At 64.7% G+C, this 13607-nt stretch overlaps 2 protein-coding genes across 5 annotated transcripts in view; both read right to left on the bottom strand.

Annotated features, from left to right (window-relative positions):
- LOC113408061 (tumor necrosis factor receptor superfamily member 1A-like) overlaps window positions 1–13398 on the bottom strand; it is a 21255-nt gene extending 7857 nt beyond the window's left edge. Inside the window, exons 1-4 of the mRNA XM_026660101.1 lie at window positions 13317–13398; window positions 1144–1372; window positions 653–784; window positions 300–452 (exon numbers count right to left, since the gene is read on the bottom strand). Coding sequence (XP_026515886.1) covers window positions 300–452; window positions 653–784; window positions 1144–1372; window positions 13317–13361 — 559 coding nt within the window. The 5' untranslated portion in view covers window positions 13362–13398. The remainder of the gene's footprint in view (window positions 1–299; window positions 453–652; window positions 785–1143; window positions 1373–13316) is intronic.
- Window positions 13372–13607, bottom strand: part of PLEKHG5 (pleckstrin homology and RhoGEF domain containing G5) — a 104037-nt gene continuing 103801 nt past the window's right edge. For all 4 annotated transcript variants that reach the window (XM_024207817.2, XM_024207816.3, XM_024207819.2 and 1 more), the window contains one exon: window positions 13372–13458. In XM_024207817.2, the coding sequence (XP_024063585.2) occupies window positions 13449–13458 (10 nt within the window). In that variant the 3' untranslated portion in view covers window positions 13372–13448. The remainder of the gene's footprint in view (window positions 13459–13607) is intronic.

Below are 13607 nucleotides of genomic sequence, written 5' to 3'. Positions count from 1 at the left end.
TCAGCCAGCTGGGCCACGGCCTGAGGCCACAGCGAGCCTGGGGGGGCGGGCACAGCGCAGCAAGACTGGGGGGCGGGGGGCAACACGGGGGGCAGCGGGGCAGGCGGGGGGCAGTGTGGAAGGCACAGCAGTGCGGGGGGCAGGTGAGGGGGCAGCGAGGGAGCAGCAGGGCGGGCAGGGGCAGCGCAGGGGGCAGCGTGGGGGGCAGCGGGACAGCGTGGGGGGCAGCGTGGAAGGCACAGCAGTGCGGGCAGCAGTGCCAGGATCCAACGGCTGCAGGCAGCGCTCTGGACACTCACAGTTCTTCAGGGTGGCCCTGCCCTTGCACCGGCGACATTCCTGGCAGGTGAAGTCTCTGCAGGCAGGGTCCGTGCACTGCATGAAGTGGCCAGCCCCACAGCCGCACTCGATGTCGCTCGTCTCGGTGCAGTTCTTCAGCACGAGCTGGGAAGCTGAACACAGGACAGGCTTCCTGAGCAGGCCTCTGTGCGGAGCGGAGGGGAAGGGGACTGCTTCCTTCTCAGAGCGGGGCCCAGGTTCCCCAGGCTTTCTCCTGCCCCCCGAGGGCCCTGGCCAGTGGGGTGGGGAAGGGCTGGCCGAGAGGCTGGCGGCTCGGGGCTGGAGTGGCTGGGCTCCTGGCCCAGCGTCTTACCTTGCGCTTGGCACTCGGAGCACTTTCGACATTCCCGCTCGAGGTTCTGGAAGGAGAGGTAGGTGCCGGGCGGGCAGCTCTTGCAGGCCGTGTCGTTGCCACGGCTCGTGCAGGGAGCTGTCATAAACTTCCCTGCAAACAACACCAGCTGGGGTGAGCGTGCGGGTTAGTCGCAGGCGCTGTGGGGATGGGAGGCCGCCCGGGATACCCAGGGGCTCAGCTAGCTGACTGGGACGGTCCCTCCAGGCCTTCTGGGCTCTCTGACCTGCGCGCCCCATGGATTGGAGCAATGCCCTGCCCCCCCCCATTGCTTTCCTGGTAGGGGGGCCTCGTGCAGTGACTAGAGCAGGGAGCCCTGAGTCAGGTCCTAGCGCTGACCTCAGCAAATCACTGACCCAATATGTGCCTCAGTTCCCCAGCTGACAGGGCCGGACTCCGAGCGCTGAGCCAGGCAAAGCCTTGTGCAGGGCTGGGGGCACACCGAGCCTCACCTGCCGGGCACTTCTGGCAGCAGCGCTTTGGCGAGTACAAGGGGTCGTCAGGTGCACAGTTGTTTCTAGCAACGTGTCTCTGGTGCCGCTGGTGATGGTGCAGCCCCAGTGCAGAGTCAGCCGGGCTCCTCGCCCTCCTGGGCTCGCTGCCAGTCCCGGCCGCTCGTGGCTTCGGGGTGCCCAACAACGGGAACCCGCTGCCAGTCAGCAGCAGTGCAGCCAGAAAGCCCTAGGGGAGAGAGGGGAACGTTGCCAGGGACTGGAGCAGGCTCACAGCTGCTGCACCCGCCAGCCCCGGGACCTCTGGGAGCCCAGAGCTAAAACCGAGGGGCTGCCACAGGTCAGCCTCAGCAGCCAGGCCTTAGTGCGCGCGAGGAGCCTTCAGCCAATGCTCCCTTAGCTGGCACTGGTGCGACGTTTGTAGCTAGCGCCCAGCCCTGCACGAGCGCCGAGGGTGGGACAGGCTGACCGGCGCCCACTGCCTCGTCCCACCTGGGCTCCAGCGGAGTCCAGAGCAGCAGGTGCTGCAATCACTGCCCTCCGGGTGGCCCCTGTCGCACCGGAGCCTGGGGGAGGTTTAACCAGAAGGAACCTCGGCGCATCCCCCACTGCAGTGCAGGAGTCAGATGCACTCTTCACTCTCCCAAGGGGGCCACATAGTCCAGTGGGGAGGGAGGGGCCTGGGACTGCGGGGGCCTAGGCACTAGTCTTGGCCCTGCCACACCTGCTGGGTGACCTTGGGCAAGTCACCTTGGGACTGTCTGCACCTGTGCCTCAGTTTCCCTTCCCCACCCTTTGTCTGCCTCGGCTCTTTGGGGCAGGGACTCTCTCTCACTAAGGGTCAGTGCATGGCCTGCTATAATGGGGAGGGGGGCAGGGGGCTGATCGCAGCTGGTGCTATTGTACCAGTAGTAAGTGATCAGCCCTTGAAACCAAACCGACTTGGCTTAGGTGAGGGGGCCCCAGCCCCTCCGCTAGAGGAGCCAGTGACTGCGAATCCAATGGGCCTGTGCCCAGGAACAAACATGGGCCTGAACCTCTGTGTGAGGAGCGGTGGGAAAACCCTGTGCCCGGGCCTCGGGCTATCACGGTGCATGCCCCACCCCCAGGCTTGCCCTGCCTGTCAGCCTGCAGGCTGTCAAACGCTGCAGATGGAGCCCCGCTGACGTAAGAGCAGGGTTAGCTGTCTGCGGCGTAGCGGGCGTGCCAAGTACCCCAGTGGGGACCACTCGGGGTCAGGAGAGAAAGCCGGGCTGGGGCCATGGATGACACAAGAGCCCAGCTAGATTCGCGGCCTGAGTTTGATTGAAACGTGCCTACGTCAAGGCCCAGTCGCTGCAGCTGTGGACTGCATTTGGGGCTTGTTTCCAGGCGCTGCCCCACACCCAGCAGGGCAGGACACTTGCTGGGTTTGTTAATGAAAGGCAAGCGGCTGAGCAGTCACTTGACTCCAGGAGCTGGAGCTTTAAGAACACACCAAATACCATGAGGCTCGCACTAAAATCACCCAAGTTGGCAACACTGCAGGGCCAGCACCTGCATGAGCAACGCAGCGGCCCTAGAACATGTTCTCAGGCAGTGCTGCCCGCCCTCCTCCCGCCCTGCAAGTGCCACGGGCAGAGCCAGGCTGGCCAGGGCTGCAGAGCCCCACTAGGAGCCAAGCTGTCACCTAGGAGCATTACCCGGAGCCCTTCCCGGCAGGGCGGCTGTGGTGCGCATTGCGTGACTAACCCACCGGAGCACTCAGCCCCCTCCCCCTGGGAATGCCCCCTGCCAGCCCCTGCTGGGTATTTTCCCCTGCCTGTGTCAGCCGCTGGGTGTGTGGCATTTGCACAGCGCAGCCTCTGGAGGCCTCTGGCTCACGGCGCCACTGCAGGGAACACTGGGTGCGGAGGTGCATGGCCGGAAGCAGGGGCGACCTCAGGCCAGGCTCCTGCCGTGGGTACTGCTTCTGGTAAAGGAGGAGAACCGAGGCGTGTGGTTAACACTGAAAAGGCACCGAAAAGTGTTGCATAAGCAGCCTGGTGCAGTTGTTCCTGTAAGTGGCTCTGAACTAACCACTTTCCTAGGAATCGGCGGGCACAGTGCTTGTGGCAGCCGACTGCTCAGCAGAGCGGAAGTGGGGCTCCCAGCCCAGCTAGCGTGCTCAGGCTGTCGGCAGGGCCCCGCCCCCCACTGCCATGGCTCCAAGGAGGACGCCGGGCAGGCGTGATGCTACCGCCCTTCTGGGCCTCCAGTGCTCCCCCATGGCTGCCCCACAGAGCCGAACTCAGTACCGGGGTGGGACCAGACCCACCTCCGTGGGGGTGTGATATGGAGCAGCGGGGCAGGGGAGGGCACAGGCAGGGCTGGGCTGGCAGCGGCCAGGCCAGGACACGAGCAGCCTGCTTTCCGCTGGGAGCCAGGCGGCAGCGGCGCAGGCCTCATGGGTCCCATCCCAAGAAGGACTGCGTGTGGTCTAGCAGCAGCCGGTTCCCTGGCGTGGCAGGGTACAGGCGCCCGCCCGGGGTGGGAGTCAGCCCCCTGCAGCGCCAGCCGCCCCGCCTGCAGGCCCAAGTGATGACCATGGGCAGGGGCAGCTGGCATGCCTGCTCAGGGATCCCCTCCAACGCACAGCTCGTCAGCGCCAGGGGGGCCAGCCCACTGTTGCCACACAGCCACTGCGAGAGCCCGGGGATACCCCAGCGCAGGCCCAGGGCCCAGCCCACCCCAGGTGTAGGGCAAGCCCAGGAGAGAGCAGGTGGTGGTCCCCGTCAGGCCGGCACAAAGCAGGGCCCTGCAGCCCCAGCTCAGGGGAGGTGCACCAGGGCCCCTGGGCTGAGCTCAGCACCTCAGCAGCATGAACCTGGTCCCCAGCCAGTCTGAGCTGGGCGTCTCTGGCTGCTACTTTACTTCCCGGCCACCCTGCTCTACCCAGACCTGGAGCAACCGGCCAGCGCCGGCCACGCTGCGCGGGGCACTCCTGAGACAGCCTCAGCGAGTGTGAACCAGGCCCCACGGCTCTGCTTTAAAACGAGAACTAGAGAAGTTCATGGAGAATAGGTCCATCAATGGCTGTTAGCCAGGATGGGCAGGGATGGTGTCCCTGGCCTCTGTTTGCCAGAAGCAGGGAATGGGCGACGGGGGATGGATCACTTGATGATCACCTGTTCTGTTCATTCCCTCTGGGGCACCTGCCATTGGCCACTGTCGGACGACAGGATACTGGGTAGATGGACCCTTGGCCTGACCCAGTCTGGCCGTTCTTATGTTCTTTCATGAGCAATGTGGTGCCATGCAGGATGGTGCCCAGGCCCCCACCCCTGTGGCACCATGGGCAGCTTCTGGGGCTTCCAGACTGCTCTCACCTGTGCCCAGTGTGCGCCACGCAGCCACAAGCAAAGCCCCGCCTTGGCCCCCCTCACCCCCCCGGGACAGGGCGGGGATGTGTGTGCTGCTGCCCTGGGTAGCATCATGGTCAGGTCCTGCCCCAGAGCTGCTCTGCTGGGTTACGCTGAGACCACAGCCAGGGGAGGGGGCCGCGCTGGGGCGGGCTGGGCCGCAGAGGGTTAATGTCAGTCTCCTGTGTAATCTCTGCCTTGGTGCTGAGGTGATTTCCTCCCTTAGAGGAAGCCGGGCCCAGCTCCCCCTCGCCTCTGATGGTATCGCAGTGAGTACGTGCCGCCCAAGTAGGTCAGCACTGCACAGCCAGCTCCAGAGCCGCCGGGCCAGGCTGAAGCGGGGAGCACCACACCCCGACAGCCCCACAGCGACACGGCCACTGGGCTGGGCTGGCCCCTCCGCGGGGCACCAGGGCCTGGTACTGCTCAGTGGTTAGTGCCCAGGGGCCACACTGCGGCTCAGGGCCTGTCGTGCTGGGGGCTACGCGCACCCCCTCCCCCAAGAGCTGACTGTCACCAAGCCCTCAGTGCGAGCGCGTCAGGGCAGAGGCTTGGTGCTGCATGTACAGTGCCTGGCGCAGTGGGGCCCGGGCCCTACAGATGGCAACACCCCATACGAGCCAGCTCCACTGTGCTGCCCCAGCTCCCTGAGTGGCTCCGGCGGGGCAGCCAGCCCACACTCCGGCACCGGGCGTGGGGCCAGCCCATGGGCTCTGGCCCTGGCTCCCTTCCTCCTCAGTTGCATGCCCGGCCAGGCCGCAGTCCCTCCTGCAACCCCGGCCCCTGGCCCCGGGTAGGAGGGAGCCTCCCCTAGGCGAAGGCCACACGCCCGCCTCGCAGAGCCTGGTACACGGGGTGTTGTCACACTGGGCAGGGACGCCACAGGCATGGAACAGCTGGGAGGGGCCGGCGGCCCAGGCCCTCAGGCCAGCTGGTTGGGGAGGGGGTTCCCTCCACTTCTCCACCCGCACACACCCTGCTAGTGCCTCGCTGCCGCTGGGTCCGTCCCTGGCCCTGGTGCCCAGGGGCTGTCCTGCCCCGGGCCTGGCGCAAGGATGTAACAGACCCTGCTTGCTGCCCTCCCAGCACCTGGAGATGGTGGCTGAGCACAGGCCCCGCTGGCCCTCCCCGCCCATGCACCAGGCGGGCCAGCGCCAAACCCCTGTGTACCTGCTCTCCCTCGCCCACGTGCTGAGGGGTGCACATCTCTCCAGAGCCTGGCCCCCCAGCCCCGTGCCATGGCAGGGGATGCCCTTATCCCCAGAAAGGCCCTTGGCCACTCCCCAAAGGGGCTGCTGGGCCAGGCTGGCCCCTGCCGGCCCCGCCACGTGGGTGCGGATTCCAGGAGATTCTGGCCCGTGGGTGGAGTTCCCGGTGAAGATAGCCCCGATTAAAGAGCTGCATCATTTTCTCTTAAATCTGTCACAGCTGTGCTGGAACCTGCCCATGAACTCACCCATTTGCATAGCTCCATGATCAGATCGTGGCTGGCGCCGGAAGCCTTGGAAGGAGGCCTGGGCCCCTCCTCCCACCCCCCTCACTGAGTCAGTGGTGCCTTGCTGAGTCGAGGTGTGATCTTCCCCCAGGCAGCTCCCACTGCCTTCGTGTTTCCCCGCTGGGGAACGTGCCATGTGCCCGCTCGGCGAGGGATGGGGCCGGGCCCGGGCCAGCTGCCCCAGCCAGCTGCATCCATCTCACACCCCAGGAGCCCCACGCCACATGCCATGGCCACACGCCCTCGCTGCCACAGGCTCACGCCTGCCCCCCCCCCGTGGCTGCACGGTCCCTCCCCTCAGCCCTTGTCACCCCCTCGCACTCCACACTCCGTCACCCCAAGGTGCTGCTCAAGTGAATTTCCAGCAGAGCACCCCAGCCTGAGCTCTCACCCCAATGCAGGCAGTGGCAGCCCAAGGCCCCCCACGCCCCTCCCGGCCGAGTGCCCCCCGCTCTGCCCTCCAGTTTGATAGCAGCCTTCAACTACCTGAAGGGGCGTTCCAAAGAGGATGGATCTCGGATGTTCTCAGTGGTGGCAGATGACAGAACAAGGAGCAATGGTCTCAAGTTGCAGTGGGGGAGGTTTAGGTTGGATATTAGGAAAAACTTTTTCACTCGGAGGGTGGTGAAGCACTGGAATGGGTTACCTAGGGAAGTGGTGGAATCTCCTTCCTTAGAGGTTTTTAAGGTCAGGCTTGACAAAGCCCTGGCTGGGGTGATTTAGTTGGGGTTGGTCCTGCGTTGAACAGGGGGTTGGACTAGATGACTCCTGAGGTCCCTTCCAACCCTGAGATTCTGTGATTCAGGGCTGAGAGGACGGGGACCCTCTCTCCTCAGCCTCCCTGCTGAGCTGGTGCATGATGGAGCATTTACGGCCAGATGCCGCTGGCCTTGTCCTGGCGAGACCAGCCCGTGCGTTGCCCCACAGGGTGCCAGCACGTGTCTATGAATGAGCCAAGCTGGGGTCTAGTCAGCCACCTGTCTGTCAGAGACTGGTAGAGAGACGGGTGCCTGCTCTTCTCCCCGTTCCCGTGGGGCAGAGCTGTGGAGAGGGGAGCTGGGCAGGTGCTGCCGGAGCAGGCCCAGCAGGGAGGCAGGAAAGCAACCGGGCTGGAGCAGGGCTGGGCGGAGGTGGGGAGCGGCACCCATGGAAGGGGCCTAGAGCGTCCTGCCCCGAGAACAGCCCTTCCAGGCTGGTAGCAGGGGCTGAAGTCACTGCCTTTCTGTACCCCCAGCACTAGCGAATGTGGGCCCAGTGCGCAGAGGGCTGGCTGCGGGAACAAGCAGGGAGGGGCTCCAGGCTGGGAAACGCCGCTGGTGGTCCCAGGCCCTATCGCCCAAGCAGAGGCTGGAGTCAGAAGCGCCCTGGGAAGTGAGCAGCCCCCAGCCACGTTCCTAGGCTGCTCCGACACTCAGGCAGTCAGCTGCTTCCCTCCCCAGCCCCAGGCAAGTGAGCACCGAGCGGCCCCCCGGCTCCACAGACACATGGCACCCAAGCCAGGCTGAGCACAGCCCCCTGCACCAGGTGACCCCGGTCCCACCCCGCCGAAGCTTGCTCTAAAGTGACCTTTGAGTTGGACACTTGAGGGCCTCTCGTGTCCGCGGGCCAGAGGTGGTCCAGCCGCCTGGTGAGGGTGCCAAGGGATGTAAGGCACTAAACCCCAGCGTCCTGCCGAGCCAGCCTGCTGGTTCACGTCGAGTGTGAACCCTGGCTGCAGCAGGATGCAGGACTCTGCCAGGAGCCCAGGACAGACAGCGCCCCCCAGCACAGCCCCGTTTCTTCGGCCGTAAGCGCAGGACTTGGGACTCAGCCCCTGGACTCTGACAACAGCAGCTGGGCTGCTCACGAAACACCCCACCCCGTGACCTCAATAGCTCCAACCGTCGCATTATTGCTCATGTGAACCGTGATGGCACTCAGCGGCCGGGGCAGGATGGGCTGGGTGCTGTGGGGTGGAGACACGGCCCCTGCCGCCAAGAGTTTGTTCAGCCTGACACAGTACAGCAGGCATTGCTTTCTCTGCTGGCTGACTCGGGCTGCTTGTGCACTGTTCAAATGCTGTCACATTGCAGCCCAGAGGTGGCTGCACTTTAGGGTTGGGGAAGTGATCCTAGTTTGTAAAGAGCTCCAGGGCCCTTGGCATGAATGAACGTACGATTATTGTTAACTGTGGGTGGCTCCCGCACACTTTCATTTTCTCTCCTCCCGTCTCCACTTTCCTGGAAAGCCCCTGGGGCTCTAAAGCAATGCCTGCATCACTGAATTCAGCTGTTTTCCTGTAAACTTGCCAAGGGCTCATGGGGGGCATCAGGAGTCCGCTGACTGGGTCCCTCACCCCTACAATACCAAGCAGCAGCTCAGCCACAGAAACCAGATTTTGGCCTGTAGGCAACAAACGAACCAATGCAGAGAGCTGGCCCTCATCCCCAGCCAGATCTCCTGGCCTCTCCTACTTCCCCCCAGCTCCCCAGAGCAAGTCTGCACCAGCCCTGGGTGCTTCCTCTTTCACTCTAGAGCAAGTGAGGAACATCCCGGAGTGACAGAACTTACCCCAGCCACCTTCAGGGCCCAGCTCCCCATCCTCGAGCCCTAGAGAGCCAGCTCATACCGGGCGGGGTACGGGGGTCACTCGCGGGAGCTGGTCACAGCCCAGCAGCAGAGCGAGGCAGCAGCTAATCCATGCTCTCAGTAACCCCCTGGCGACGAGTGAGCTCAAACCCGCTCAGCTGAGGCTTTTACACATAAGCCCTTGTGGGAGGAAATCCATTTCTGGAAATGAGTCCAGGGGGTGTAAAACCACGACAGCCGCCGAGGGCGGCGCGAGCGTGGGGAGGGGCCTCGCTGGCATGGAAGCAGTCGGGCGGGGTGAGGGGCAGCACTCCTGCAGAGGGCTGGTGCTCCTACCAGGAGCCAGCCTCGTCCAACATGTCCCACAGCAGGTGAGTCCCAGGCCCAGAGCCTTGACCCAGCAGGGCCGGCCTGGGGCTCTCCTGCAACCTGCCTCGCCAGGACAAGTGCTGCCAGGCGGCAGCTAAACATCTCACAGCCCAAAGCGCCCAGCTGCAGTCTGAGCTCCAGGGCAGGCGCAGCCCAGCCAGCCCCAGCACCCACACAGCGATTCCCAGAGCGCCTACGGACACCTTCCCTTGGGGCTGTGAAGGGGCAGCTCCGTCCCCAGCAGTGGGCAGCGAATGCACCCGAACGCTACCCCTCAGCCCAGGGCTCCAGCCTGCAGCCCTGGCCAAGACCCTCCCCCTGGTTCCCTGCGCCCCAACCCAAGGTGGGGCCAGGGCCCAGCCATCTCCCACCTGTGGCTTTGCTCTCCAAGGCCTGGCCCGGGTCCTAGCACGCCAGCCTCTGCCTGCCTGCCCTCACCAGCGATGGCCGGGGAGGGCTCTGGGACCCATTTTTGGCTGGAAACTTGGCACTTTCTGCGGCATGGAGGAACATGTCACAAAGGGGTTGAGCTGAAACCCCAATTTTCAGGTGGGGGATGGGGCCTCACATGAGGGCTGGGAGCTTTCCCAGGAAGCCATTAAGCCCCCCAGGCCAGCACAACCACAGCTGCCCTGCCACTGCCCTGGCAAGGGGCTCATGCTGCCACGAAGCCAGGGAAGGGGAGACTCTACCAAAGGACCCGGCCGTTTTATCAGCCTGCCTTGTTTCCTAGTCCGTCAGCCCAGAGCCCTGGCCCCGGGCTACCATGCGGACTGGAGAGAAGCAGCCGCCATGCGTTCACACCTAGCCTCTTGCCATGGACGCTGGCACCATGGGTGTAGTTTGGGGGGCAGGGGCATTGCCCCTCCCCCCCACGGCAAGCCTTGGGCAGGCTGGAATTCCCCCCCCCCACGCACGGCCCAGTTGGCCTGGGTGGTGCTGCTGCCCCCACCCCAAGTATAGAAGTCAAATCACACCTGAGGCTGGCACCTGGGAGCAGAGCAGTGAGGGGCTTTCTCCTACAGCAGGTGAGCCAGGCTGACCCCCAGCATCACAGGCCAAGCTGGTACTACCTACAAGCCGCCCCACCCCCGTTTCTGCTCCTTGGGCCTAGCACCAGGGAAAAGCACAAAGGCTCATGGGAGAATGGCTGGAACTGGACCCCCCGCCTGCCTGCCTGCCCCATGGTGCCTAACCCCAGCTCTGCCACCTCCCAGCCCGCACTGGACCCAGGAAGCGCAATGCCTGCTGTTCTGGAGCCGGCGTGCCCGAAATAGCAGGGGCTGGATTCTAGCCATGCCGAGACCCTTTCTCACAGAGGGTACGGGGCTGGCACAAGACTGCACCTCACCCCATGTGAGGGGCAGGGCTGAAGGGCACATGCAATGGCTGCTCTGGTTTCCTAGGGGGCCAGGTCGGCCGCTCTGAGCTGGACTGGGGCAGTGTAGTGCTTTGCATGGCCCCAGAACACAGCCAGCCACCTGAGCCCCCGGAAGCCCAGGGACCGAGTAACTGCCAGTTCCCAACGCATTCCCACCCTTGTTAAAGGACACACGACGACTGAGCGCACACGCACGGTCTTTAATGCTTCGCCCGGGAGGCTGCGGCGGTGGGAACGGCACAGCGCAGGGATAATGTTCAAAGCACAAGATGGACTAGCCCCAGAGCCAAGAGAGAACTCCTGCCCTGCACCCCCCAGGACAGCCGGAAAAGGAGGCAGCGCTGCTTCCCTGCCGCAGGCCAGCCAGGACGCAGCTTCAGAAAATTAACACCAAGCTTAATAAATATGCAACTTTATCTACACACATCCAGGGGTGAGCGCGCGTGCCCGGGGGCTGGGACAGACGGGCAGAGCAATCTGCCACCCAGCCCCATGTCCCTTCCCACCCTCTGCTGCCGTTCTGCTGCAGCCTCCACTGCCTGCTGGCAGCCAAGTGTAACGAACTCCACCGAGGCCAGCAGTGCCCTGCCCTCTGCCATCCAGGCAGTCCTGGCCCCAGCCGCAGAGGGCCAGGGCTTAGTGCAGGGAGCCCAGCCAGGAAGGAGAAGTGGGCCCCCTCCCTGGGCTGCAGTGGGAAGCGTTGGGGTAAGAGCTGGGTGAGCGCTCGCTGCACAAGCCTCCTGCTGCCGCTCCAGAGACCAGCTCTGGGGGCCAAAGCGGTGCCCCGAGGCAGGGGTCTGAGTGAGGCCTACGCAAGGCCCCCATGGCAATGCCCCCTCCCCAGCACCGTGTGCACTGGCCAGGTCCAACGCTCCCTTCCCACCCGCGGGAACACTATTCAGCGCAGGGCCCTCCGTGGCTCCCCGTTCCCCACAGGCTCCTTTGGTCTCTCCCCACACCTCCATGCTAGCCACCCCATACACAGCCCTTCCTGCTTGCCTGGGGTTCCCTGTAACAGCCGCAGGCTGCTCGGAGGACCCAGCCCCCCAGGATGTGGGGAGCCCCACCCCTGCAGCAGCAGCGCACCCTCAGCCGAGCTGGGCAGCCAGCAGGAGCGGGACCCTGCGGCCCAGCCCCCAGGCTGCTCCCAGCCTTTCCTTCCCACCGAAAGGCGAGGCTGGGAGCAGGCAGCTGGAGCTGGGAGCTGTGGTGCTGATGGATCCAGCCATGCCCCTCCCCAGTCTGACATCACCCCCGCTCCCCGGCCTGCCCCGGCTTCCCCTGCCTTCCTAGCCCCTGCCACGCCCATGGCCAGCGGGGCGCAGCGTCTATGGTAGCGCCCCGTTGCCCGTGCCGCTCACTGTAGCCCTCGTCCCTCTTCACGCACTGCAACATTTCGATCCCTTCCTCAGTAAGCCCATCGCAACTTCCTGGTGCCAGTGCCTGAGTCACCCAGCCCACTGCCTCGGTAACAATGCCGTCCCCCGGGGCGTTAGCCTCAGGGGAAAACCACATTTGGGGGGCTTTGGTCAAGCAGGGAGAAGCAACTCACCCCAGCGGGGAGCCGACCGAGCAGCCGTGGTGGCTGGCGGTGGGCAGGGGCTGCCCTGGTCTAGCTCTTTGCTGCAGTGCAAGCGCTCGCGTTCTCGTGGGACGGTCACAGGGGATGGAATTTAAAGGGGCTTTTGCTCCTGGCTCCTGCAGCACAACCCCCTTCAGGACACAGCTGCCATCCTTGGGAGAGCTCCCAGGGCGGCCAGGCCGCAGACCGGCAATGGCATGTGAGCTTAGCGGAAGGGGAAAAGCTCTGGCTATTCCCCTCTGCCCCTTTCCTTCCGGCTGCACTGGAAATGCAGCTTACCACAACTAAAGTGCACTCAGAACCCCCTGCTCCTGGGCCTGGGGTCACCCTGCAGCCCTTGCGATAGACAGTTCACAGAGAAGTGGGAAGCTCGACAATGGGGTCCCAGCCAGGCGGGAGGCCCCGGTCTTTGCTGCAGTGTTTTGGCTTTTGCTCAACCTGACGCAATGTGGCAGCATGGGACGCAGGCTTGTGTGTCTCCCCCACTGCAACAGGCCAGCGGTGCATGGAAGGCTGCAGTCACGCCCAGCTCACAAGCCCCAGCCTGCACTGCCGGACCCTGGGGAGTGGGGTTGTCAGCAGGCCTGCGGCAGGACGGGCAAGTTCAGAAGTCCAGCAGAGCCCTCTGGACCAGGGCTCTCCGAGGACAAGGTGGCAGCATTTGGTCACTGCTCACTGACTGTCAGGAACTCTCCGAGCACCGCCCAGGCCGGCAGCCCCAACTGTGGGGCTCTGCTACAGCAAGTGACAGCTGAGAAACAGGTCCTGTAGGGGGCGCCCTCAGCCCGGCCTCGGCTCCAGAGTTCTCAGGCACAGCTGCAGGGGCTCCAATGCAGCGGCACCCGGGACTCACGGTGCAAAGGAGCAGCTCCGGGCCCGCCCCGGCCTAGGACAGGCTCCCGGGCCAGCACCAGCGCAGCCCCCTTCCACGAGGAACCCAGGCCACGGCTCCCTGGAGTCTGTCCCAGGCACAGCCACACTCCCACAGATGCACACGCACGCCCCACACGTCCCACACGCACACACGTCCCACAGACGCGCACACACGCCCCAACACGCCCCATACACACCTACACTCCCACAGACGCACACGCACAAACTCCCACAGACACACACGCCCCACACGTACACGCACAAACTCCCACAGACGCACACACACGCCCCACACGCTCATGCACACACACTCCCCACGCACACGCACAAACTCTCACAGACGCACACGCACGCCCCACATGCTCATGCACACACACTCCTCACACGCGCGCACACACCCCCCCCCACGCACACACTCCCCCCACACACACGCACATGTGCACACTCCCCACAGAGACATGCACCGGCACATGCACCCCCCGTCCCTCTGTCCACACGCCTGCGCCCTGTCTCTCTCCCACCCACACGCAGCCTTGACACGCTGCTGGCCGCTGCTTCGGGGCCTAACATCTCCCAGGGCCCTGGGCGCTCGTGCTCCACCGTCAGGGGTTGGCGGAACTGGCAGCACCGCTCCTCTCCTGGAGCCTCCTGCAGCTCTCAGACCTCCCTGCAAGAGACAGGCAGACAGACAGAGGCGCTCTTAGCCGGCTGCTCACAGCCCAGGGCACCTCCCGCCCACCACAGGGAGCTGATCTTAGATATGCTGAGCCATGGGGCTGCCACTCAGGGAAGGAGATCGATGGGAAAACCCGGACT

Source organism: Terrapene carolina, unplaced genomic scaffold (assembly GCF_002925995.2).
Source record: "Terrapene carolina triunguis isolate 2854851 unplaced genomic scaffold, T_m_triunguis-2.0 Scaffold714, whole genome shotgun sequence".
NCBI classification, from domain to species: Eukaryota; Metazoa; Chordata; order Testudines; family Emydidae; genus Terrapene; species Terrapene triunguis.
This window is presented reverse-complemented; position numbering and strand designations above follow the sequence as displayed.